The sequence below is a fragment of the Medicago truncatula genome, chromosome 3 (genome assembly GCF_003473485.1).
Source record: "Medicago truncatula cultivar Jemalong A17 chromosome 3, MtrunA17r5.0-ANR, whole genome shotgun sequence".
In the NCBI taxonomy this organism is placed as follows: Eukaryota; Viridiplantae; Streptophyta; class Magnoliopsida; order Fabales; family Fabaceae; genus Medicago; species Medicago truncatula.
In genome coordinates, this window is record NC_053044.1 from 27,368,279 (window position 1) to 27,379,544 (window position 11,266).

At 34.5% G+C, this 11,266-nt stretch overlaps 1 protein-coding gene across 3 annotated transcripts; it reads left to right on the forward strand.

Moving 5' to 3' along the window:
• The first annotated feature begins 23 nt into the window (after positions 1-23).
• LOC11445345 (protein transport protein SFT2) lies at positions 24-8,267 on the forward strand. 3 transcript variants are annotated; one of them, XR_003010664.2, is made up of 6 exons: positions 24-401; positions 5,709-5,976; positions 6,133-6,237; positions 6,568-6,704; positions 7,361-7,547; positions 7,787-8,267. XR_003010664.2 is itself a non-coding variant. In XM_039831265.1 (5 exons), exons 1-4 carry the CDS (start codon positions 220-222, stop codon positions 6,676-6,678), a joined length of 666 nt encoding a protein of 221 aa, XP_039687199.1. In that variant the 5' UTR covers positions 24-219; the 3' UTR covers positions 6,679-6,704; positions 7,361-8,267. The 3 variants fall into 3 exon arrangements, 2 of the variants coding, with proteins under 2 accessions (XP_039687199.1, XP_003600409.1); XM_039831265.1 differs by having other exon boundaries at positions 7,361-8,267; XM_003600361.4 differs by lacking the exons at positions 7,361-7,547; positions 7,787-8,267 and having other exon boundaries at positions 25-401; positions 6,568-6,943.
• The last annotated feature ends 2,999 nt before the right edge of the window (positions 8,268-11,266 follow it).

Genomic DNA, 11,266 nt, shown 5'->3' on the forward strand with positions numbered 1-11,266 from the left:
TATAAAAAAAAATTATGATTTCATAAGTTAAGTAAATGTGACAAAAAATGTAAAAGTTAGGTAAATGAGTTAAGAGCATATGCAACACCAAACTATTCGTAAAATCTCGTAACTCTTCCAAATTCTCCGATTCAATCTTACAATTTCTCGCGAAGATTCGAACAAAGACGAAATTCACATTTTCTTCTTCGAATTTGGCGATCAGTGACGAAATTGAAAATGCAAAATTGGTTTTCGGGAAGCAGTGAAGACGATCTGAAACCTTCATCGTCTTTGCTCGCTGATTGGAATTCATACGCTTCTGCTCAATCCTCACAGGATGATGATCCTTCCAATTTCCCTTTTGATATTGAATCTGCTGTTAGGTCTGCTAACGACACCGTTTCGGGTACTTTCAGTGTGTAAGTCACACTCTTTGCTTTTTTTGTTTTGAAATGGTTGAATTTTGTGTAATGCATGAATTGGATGTGTATTTAGTTGCTTTTGTTATTAGCGCTTATGAAAATTTTTATTTTTTTGTTGTTTTTTTTTCTCCCATTTTGATTTTTGATCTTATGCATTGATTTTTATTTTATTTTATTAGAATTACAATTTACAATGAATGAGTTGCTTAATTAAATAGTTAGAATTTGAGTAAATCACCAATTCGCCCCCTTGGAATTGTAGGGGTCGAGAATTTACCCCTTTAAAATTTGCATATAGGCAAAAAAGATCTAGATTTTGAATGAAGTCTGGGAAATTTGGTCCTTTGGGACTAATTTTAGTAAGTAATATAATTCAGGGACTAATTTTCTAGTGAATGATATAACCTAGGGGCTAATTTGCTATTAAGTGATATACTTCAGGGACTGATTTGACAGAAAATTAGATACAAGTTAATAGAAGGACCAATTTGCTCGACGTAATTCAAATTGAAGGACTTTTTTTTGCTTACTCACGAGTAGGGGTGGGAATAGGCCAGGCCAGGCTTTGATAGGCCTGAGCCTGGCCTACGAAATAAATCACAAGCCTGAGCCTGGCCTATGGCCTATCATAGGCCGTTTTTCTAGGTCTGGCCTGACCTATTTAAAAGCCTGGACTGGCCTGAAAGCCTACTTACAGGCCTACTTCACATTAAGGCCATCAAATAGTTCATTTGGCCTACTAAATAGGTTAAACATGTCTTAAAGCCTACTTAAAAGCCTATTTCACTACAAGTAAATTTCAACTAGATTAAAGCCTACATAAAAGCCTATAACAACAAAGCCTATTAAGGGACTAATAGATAGAGAAAAAGATGTTTATATTTTTAATATATGCAATTATTTTAATATAAAAAAATATTTTTAATAAATAAGTATTAATAGGCCGGCCTATTAGGCTTAACAGTCTTTTTTTGAAGCTTAAGTTTGGCCTATTTAACTAAACAGGCTTTCTAAAAAGCCTAAGCCTAGGCCTATCTACTAAACAGTCCAGGCCAGGCCAGACCAAAACAGGCCAGGCCGTAGGCCCCTGTAGGCCGGCCTGGCCTATTCCCATCCCTACTCACGAGTTTATGGGTGGTGGAGGTAAAGGCCCGTCCGCTACAATTTTAGGGGCTGATTGGTAATGTACTCGTTAGAATTTATTTGTTGTGGGAGGGGCCGTGTAATTGAAGAAATCCTTTCAAAACCCTCTATTCTCTAACCATGGCTCAACCAATCAAATCTAAAATAAAACTTTCCATTTTTGTCACAATAAAACACAAGAGAAAACAGAAAAGAGCAACTAGTAACTTTTGAACACCAGTTTTTTTTTTTTTTTTTGTCATAAAAATTGAAAAGTTGGAAGATGTAAACTTTCTCTACCATCTAGAGTGAGCTTAGTCCATCATATATAGGGAAAGGCCTAATGGCATGATAGTGTTATCTCTGTTTAAAAATCCATATGTAGGGAAAGTCCTAATGACATGTTATCTCTATATTTTAAAAAAATCCAGACACGCTTTCTAGTATTATTGCTACTTTCTGTAGCATAGCAGAGGCTTGGGCCCCTGTAGGGATACACCTAGCTTCACCTCTGGCTTTATGCTTAGTTATTCCCTAAATGCTACTGACCATATTTTCCCAACCTTTTATTCCTTCTAATCTAATGTTGACGTTCTATATTAGGGGTTTAACAAAGTGAGTTTGTGCGAGTTTTAGGAGGTCAAATTGAGGGTTGATGGACTTTAGATCTGATTAATCATTTATCCAATATATCCATGGCATGTTTAGTGGATACATGTCATGGATGGATTTCCAACCCGCCATTCAAATTAATTATATTTTTTGCATTTTAAATCGATTATCGATCCCCCCGTTCTCTATTGATGCTTTCATCCCTTGTGCACCCCATCAATTTCAGAAGTTCTATCCAGTTCACATAAGTACAACTTGTTGTGATTCAGATGAGTGGGTGGCTTGGTGCGGGGAACGGCTTCAAGTTACCCATTTTCCACTTTCAATTTGTAGAAATCACCATCGACTTCTCAAAATAAAGTCTAGCACATATATGCCAAAGCATACGGGGCAACCAAAACTTGTAACTGTGGTGACTGCAAAGATAATATTGGCATATTTAGCTTTTTACAAGAGCTTCACAACAGGGCTGCTACATCCACTATTTGGCCATTACAGCCACTATGTGAAAATGCAACAACAGGGTTTCATGTAGCACCTAGGGGCTGCTACGCTATGCCGCTATTGACTAAAGAAAATACACAGTTGAGTTGGATTGGACATTGTTATGTCTTGGTGGGCTGGATAGATAATGATATTAATTGATCATTTTGCCACCTCCAGCGTATGTGTGTATACCTTTTCCATTTGGTAATTGTCCAACTTTCTCTCAAGACTTACCTTCTTTTCTTATAAATTTATACTCTATGATGCAAAGTGGTGTGAGAAAGAACAAAGGGGGACTATGTGAATGAGTTAGGAAAAGATGAAGGTAGCTATGTGAACTTGGTTGGTATTAATCTAAAAGATTAGATCTTGCCAGTAAACCATATGGATATGAGAAGGAAGCAAACACGCTAAGAAACATGTTCAATGGGCTACCCACATAGTTATGGTTTCCATGTGTATTAGTTCATTTAGGAGTTCACTAAGGTTGACTTATAGTCAGCACCAACCTTTGTGGAAAGCGATGAAGCAAGCATGTCTGTTGCACATCAATATTTTCTCTAAGGTTGCTAATTGTTTTTCAGTTGCAGGTAGTTGGTAGTTACTTCTACGTTGTAATAACATAACACTACTTCTTTGTATTTGGTTCGACATCCTGAAAAGTAATTCAAAAATAACAACCCAGATTATGGTAGCTTCTCTCAATTTCTCTCTGCACATTTTCTCCAGTTTCTCGCCCTTTTTCACACTTTTTCACCTATTATAATTCTGATATGGCATCATCAGCAAGGCAGTCAAACTTAAGATTTTATTCAAAAGTGAAGTAAAATTCTAAATTGCTGAATCGTAACACAAATTTTAAGATTCTATAAAAAAAATTAAAACTCATATATAACACACATAAATTCATCTGTATGCATATATGATAAGGATGTCAGAATGCTTTTTTTTTTTTGAACAATAAAAAATGGAAGGATGTCAGAATGCTTGAATGAGTAACACACTACAAGAACAACTATTTATATGCATGTTAAGTACAATTTACAAGAGAAATTAAAATTAGCATTAATGTTTTTAAGGTGTTGTGAATCTAAGAATGCAATAAACCCTATGATATAATGAATTCTCATTATGCTTGGAAAGCGAAACATTAATTATATTATATTTTCGGAAAGTTTAATTTAGATAATCTATTTGGGGACCAGGTGTTTGCGTCTTGGTATTTTGTACTTGACGAAGTTATTTTGTTTGTGATGAATTTGAGTTATGTATGGCTTTTTTTTGGTCAAGTAGCCTAGTGGCTAGAAATTCACCTTTTTAAAGTGAATAAGTGGGGTGTCCGGGGTTCGATCCCTGGCCCCTGCATAGGTGCATATGAGTTTTATAAACTTTGCAGAATCTTATGATTCATGTTACGACTTCATTTTCCCTTCCTGATTCTGAGTAAAATATTGAGTTTAACTACCTTGATATGGACTAAATCTTGTTGTAGACTTCATGAGCAAAGAATATATATGATTCACAAAAAGGTGCACATAAGTTTGTTGTCTTGTCTCTGCCTGTAGTTAGTAGGCCCTTGCTCTTTCTGAGAAACATATAAGTTGCGGGGATTGTTTCCCAAATGAAACTTCCCTTACCTCCTCTTGGCCTTGACACTTTAGTTTTTGTAGCTCCAGTTTACCTTCTTTTTTTGTAACAGGCTCCTAGATCATGGTTTCAGAGGTTGGGGTCTGCCTTTATTCTAGCAAATAATCTTTTGTTGTCTGCTCTCTATGCTCTGAACATTGTGTATTTGATTTTATATATGCGAATGGTGTTATTGTGACAACTGACAAGCAGTCTATGGATCTAATTTAGCTGCTTATTTCAAAGATAAGAACAAATTTTAATTTCAATCAATTACTTGAGAGACGGATGGAGTCAGTATATAATAAGAAAAAAGCAATAACCTCAGGGTTCAACCCGAAATTATATGTTCCATATTTATTTGTATAGTATGGAGTTGACTCAGGCAGCTCGACCCCATCACTGTCCTCAGTGGGAAGAACATATAGCTGTGTGTTCCTATTCATGGATACAGTCGGGGGTTGACTCAGCTGAACCTTATTATTGTCCTCTGGGAAGCAAGGATGACAAGCAATAACTTTAGTGGGCTCAGGCCGCGCTCAACCCTTCATAGATGTATTCCAATGTAATTATACTGTTAGACTTGACTCGTCTAAGCTTCATCACCTTCCTCTGTTTATGTGACAAAAAAAGTAGCAATTAGTAATGATCTATTTTCTCTTCACTAAGGTCAAACTTGTATCGCTACACTGGGGTTTTTCTATCCGTATCTTGTCATACAGTCATTCTTATATTAGTGAGTCATTGTTTTTCAAATATGAAAATATGACAAAATATATATTAGCGAGTAATTTAGAGCTAAGAAGCTGAGTTAATAGTATTTTAATTTTCAAGAATGTGCACTTTATGCCTGTTAAAAGGAGTATTCAGAGCTGTGGTTGAGATTCTATTTCTGATTGTAAGTTGTAGTGAGTAAAATCCTTTAAGTCATCGATGATATTACTCTCTAACTTCAGTGTTTTTTCTTCTTGGTGACAACATTATGTTTTCATACCACGGAAGCAATCATATACATACATTAAGTTTTTTCTTCTGTCTGCTTCATTATTATTATTATAATAATAATAATTTAATTGTTATTATTATTCAATATTGTTCCATTGCTTTGGATTGTTATTGCTATTATTGTTGATTGTTCCTATTTTAATACAATTTAACTAATTTTTTAATTGATAATTTAAATAAAATGATAAAATTGTTTAAATGAAGGGGTAAAATTGAAAAGGAAAAATCCAGCCCAAAAGAGTGTTGTATCCCCTTTATATATTGATATAGATTATTATTATTATATATCAATCTGTCTGTCTTATCTGAATGTGACAGACCATTTTTTTCCTTTTTCTTCTTCAGTTGCGTTAATTGATTGTATAATATTGTAGCAAGAACTTGCTAGCCAATGCAGAGTATCTTTGCCTGAGCTTGTCCTCAAGTATTTATGCAATCTGTCTTATTGTTCAGGGTTTCCAAAGGTGTGAGAGATCTACCTGGCAGCTTCCAATCTGCCACTAGTAGTGTTCCTTCTGGCAAAGCGCTAGTGTATTTTGGTTTGTTTCTGGCAAGTGGGGTCTTCTTTGTTTTCATAGCATTTACACTGTTCCTGCCTGTCATGGTGGTTATGCCCCAAAAGTTTGCTATATGCTTTACTCTTGGGTGTGGATTTATTATTGGATCATTCTTTGCTCTCAAGGGTCCAAAGAATCAACTTGCTCACATGTTGTCAAAGGAGGTAAAGAGAATTTAGTTTCCCGTTGCTTGCATTGAAGGGAAAAAACTTGATCAGTTGCTTCAGTTTGAGTTTGGACTTTCAAAAATATAGTCTATTTTGATTTGATTGCTCATGTTTGTAACACATTTTAATTGCCTCTTTGTGATTATTTTTCAGAGGCTCCCTTTTACATTGGTCTTTCTAGGAAGTATGATAGGTACCATATATGTTTCAATGGTGCTTCACAGCTACTTTCTTTCTGTGATATTCTCTGTAGTGCAGGTAACAATTCCTTGTTTTCTTAAAATAGTTATTCGTAGCTTTTCTCTTTGGCATGTATTTTCGGCATATGTTGGTTTTAAGTATATCCAAGTTTTTGACTTTTGAGCATAATATCTATTACAGTGAATAGCAACAATATTCATCATAGCAAAACCAATATAAATCTAAGAGCTACTATTCCCACATTCGTGGTTGTGCTGTGATTTTAACATGCTTCCAGCAAATGGGATGTGGGAATTTGTCTTCCTTACATATTTTTGTGTATACTTTTTAGTTTTTTCTTTCAAAAACTATAGTCTTGTATTATAATGAATTTTTCTTTACTTGTAGGTTCTCTCACTTGGGTACTATGCTATATCATACTTTCCTGGTGGATCTGCTGGAATGACATTTCTGACTTCTGCTCTTACCTCCTCAGTAATGAGATGTTTTGGGAGGTGACCTGTTTTTGGTTAATAACAGTTGAGGTCAGATGTTTCTTTATATAGTAGTTGGCTTGTACATTTTGTCTCTGAAGATCTATCAGCTGAAACCAAATTGACCTATGAATATTGCTAAGTTGAAGCATCATCTAACATTTTATTAGAGTTAAATGTGTGTTGCGACTTGCCATATCGGAGTGAAAAAGTTGAATATCCTCTTGAACTCAAGTTTCTAAATGCACATTGTCTGATTGATGAAGTAAACTGTTGCATTTTTCCTGTTCTCTTCTGCAAAATGAAATTTAAAAATAATTTTTCCTAAATGAGAGTATAAGTATGGTGTTATATCATGGAATACATGCGGATATCTCAACTAAGATCTTGCAATTTGAAAGAGAAACCATTGAATTCATCACACCTGAGTTTGAGCTGATGCCAATTGTGCTAAAAGTTCCTTTGTATATAAATTTTTTGTATTATTATGTTCAGTTGTTTACTGGTTGTGTACCTTTGGGTGACAATGTGCTATATCTCATCTATTTATGGAAAAGCCAATGATAAAAACAAAATAAGGGCTAGAGGAACTAAACACCGCCAAGGCAAATGGAAGCAAACAAACTTAGTGGATGTTGTTCTTTATTTCGATGCCTTTGCCAAATTCCAATTGATACGACACATTCTATCTATTGACTTCAATGCAGCTTGTGGAGGGGAACAAGAACAAATACTTTGTGATGATGGACAAAAGAAAGGAGAGAAGCTAGTTTTTATTTGTTGCTTAATTGTACTTTAAGTCCGAGATGTATTATGCTTGTGCAGTTTTGGTTCCCCAAGTATTCATCTTGTTACAATCAGATTCCTTCATCACTGGGTTGTCTAATTTTTAACGTAAGTATCTTTTACATGGCGTGTGGGTCTTATTTTCCATTCACTTAGGCAAGCTCAATAATGTCGTCAAGTAACAAGATTAGTCCTCATGTGCGTCATAAATCATTCTACCATGGACAACTACCATTGGGGTGGTCCACGATGAGACATGATTTACGATCACCGGGTTAATTCATTTAATATATCATTTGTAGCCTTTTGGTGTACCAAACAGTTTCCCCGCTTTCTCTCGTGTTCAGGCTCGCCTCTTCTACTAGAGTCGCTGACCACCAGTTTCGTCTATGGCGGCAAAGTCATGGATCCCCTAAAAGTGTGCACAAACGTTGGAGGCTTTACAATAGTATTGGCAAGTGTTTGGATATGTGGTGGGAGGTTTTGAAATCACGGCAAAACATCACGTTGAAGCTACAAATAGTAGCTTCTGATTTCACGGTGAGAAGGCATCCAATGCTCGGTGGCCGGTGGCGGTGAGAAAACATGTATTCAAAATATGCTAACTAAACTTGTTTCATTCAATGACTCTGAATCAGATCCACCACAAAATCACCTATAGTAATAGTTTGCTAGAATCTGCTTAATAGCTTTTAGCAAGTAAGATATAAAAGTAAAAGACTGAATGCAAGACTATTACACCCGCTCTTTACAGAGAAATAATTTTTGTACAACTAAATTTAGACACTTTTCCTAACAACTTTTTAAATGGTTGATAAAATTTAAATACTAATGGTTAATTACATTTGGTTGATGATTAACAAATATACCATATGTCGAAACAGGTTAACCACCAATATAACTTCATTAATTAACAATGAATTCAGACCAGAACTTTTAGGGGTTCAATTACATGTAAATTTGAACACTTGACGATTGTGGTGATCACGTCCAAATTCATTGTTAATGAAGTTACATTAATGATCAATGAGTTTTGATATATTCATCAACCATCTATTTAACTTGATAAACCATTTATTTGAACCGTCTTAATCACATAGATTTGTCGCAAAAGTTGTGAAATTTTGTTTTTTCAAATATGAGTCTTTCTCTTCATATGCTGATGCAAATCATATTGTGGCATAATGTAGTCATCATGCTCCAATTAAATTTAGACATCCACTGTACCCAGAAGGAAACAAGAAAGCACTCACTCCCAGTCACAGTCATGATGAACTTGACCCTTATTGGCTAATGATACTCATCGGTTGGCTGGTACTGGTAACATCATTGCTTAAAGTGGAATGAATCATTGCAAGAAATCTTCACCATTTTTTCCTGTCAAAACAATCTGCTTGAAACTGCTAAATTCTGGCCCCCTCCTTCCTACTTTTTTGTCCCCACTCTTCGAGACACTGTTGAATTGAATGCTGTAAAGAAACATAACCTTTTCCGGGTTTAATGGACCAAGTATGTCCCATGAAACTTTTGACCTGGCTTGCAGATTTTTGAAAGATTTGGTTTTGCTTCAGGGAATTTTTATCAGTTATGAAATGATTTTAAAGTGTAATTTACAAAATTACAGATTTCAATAATTATTTAAGAATTTGTTTGAGGAGCTATTTGCACTTGATCCTCTTAGATTTTGGATTAAATCTACTCTATAAAACCAACTTGTAAGACACAAATGTAGGTCATATTTCATGAAGTGTGGAACAATTAACACACTCTCCTCCCGCTATGGGATGAATATCTAGAGTGTTTGATTTGAGGGGCCCGATAGCAGGATCCTGATAGAGAAGTAGTCCAATAAATCTTGGATAGACTCATACACCATCTTGGATAGATTCTCACATATAAACACAATTTCATGTCATATTTCATCTAATGAGAAACTATTAATAATGGTTATGAAACGATTTTGAAGGATATACTTTGTGTATTTAACATTAATGATATTGGTCTCTCTCTCTCTCTCTCTCTCTCTCTCTCTCTCTCTCTCTCTCTTATTTGGCCGATATATAGGTAAAATCTGAAGAAAGATTATTTCGATCAAGATTCAAATTGAAGTTCTACCAATTGACTCTTTCTTTACCGTAACTAATTAATCACTCGCTTGGACTGAATCACTTGGTTAGAAATTTTAATTTTGCTTTAGGTTCAAAAAGAACTCAACATCTTAAAGTGTCAAAGCCGGCAAGTTGTTATCATCATTTTAATTTCCAAAAGTAAAATGAAGCAAAAAGACATGACATACCAATAATATTGACTCGTGGGGTTGATTGGACAGGTTCAACGTAGTGTGGTTTGGTATATGGAAGAATCTTTAAACTATCATCACTTTGTATCCATATTACCTTTCATGGTGATAATTTATAGTCTTTGGAAAGTTATTAGGGAGCAGGAACCCTGAATTTAAGGATGCATTTGGACAAAAATGATGAAAACGAGATAGTGATTTAAACTTTAAATATGAAGATTATGTATGACCAAGAGATTTTCTATACGTTATGACCTTAAAATATAATGGAAATTTGAAAGGCATAGGTCACCTTCATCGAGAGAAGACAAAGCTGAACTCAGTGGAGCACCGCACCTTGGACGGTTAAAGAAACGAAAGTGAAGTAAATGAGAAAACCAAATTGATGAGTCAAACTAATGAGTGAATCCATGGTACAACTTCAAAGCATTCAAATGGGATGGAAATCAGGAATATGCTTGCTTTTCATAATTGTCATAAGTAAAATATGACAAATGACAATTTCAATCAGGAATCAAACTCGGGTTAATTCAAACAAATTTTATAACCAATTTGCAATAATGAAATTATGTGATTTTGTATTTCTTCAATTTAATTTTAATTAAATTTATGTACTTAAGGTCCACAAGTTTTAGCATAACTAGTAAAAATGTTGAAATTACTAGATTGGACATCGTCGTGATCAAGGTTTGAACCAAACTTTTTCACTTATTTGTGAATTTCAAGTAATTATTATCATTTTGTCTATCTATCAAAGATGCTTTATATATCACAATATAACATCATCAATTCACCTAAAACTATTTTAACATCAATTTCTTGATTTAAAACACTAATGTGATTATCAATATGCAAGATAACCTCTATTCACCACATAGCTAAATCCCTTCAAATAACTATGAACCCCTTCAAATCCATGAAAATCTCCTTACAAATCTAGTTTCTATGAAATGACACTGTTTTTAACAAACAAAACAATTTCCCGTGATGGATTTGTTTGTGTTATAGAAAAGTTATCCACTCAGCTAGTCTTATCTCTATAATAATTTTGAGACATTAGTGCATATTAGAGGCTTGTCCAAATAATTAGAAAGAAACAAAGACTCATCATATATTGTATCTAATTGACAAAGATTTGTCATTTTGATAATTGACCAGGATCAAGCATTTTAAGCCCCTACATACGCGTGTGTAATTTTATTTTGGAAGGACATGGGACCTATAATAACATTATGATGTGATTTCATTATGTTAATGACACATATTGTTTTTGGATTTTTCATTCTATATTATTGTTGGGGATGTAAAAGTCCATTTGATGTAAATCCATTGCACGTGTGAGTGGTGACATGCATCAAGGACAAAAATTCTCATATGATTGTACAATAGTAGACCATAGCCAATGGGTCCACCCTCACCACAAATCATAAAATCTTACTTTTACATTCTAAATTATGTAAACTTCTTTGTATCCATCTTCTTCTTAGTAGATGGAATTGATTGACTATATACTTCAGTGGACTCCATA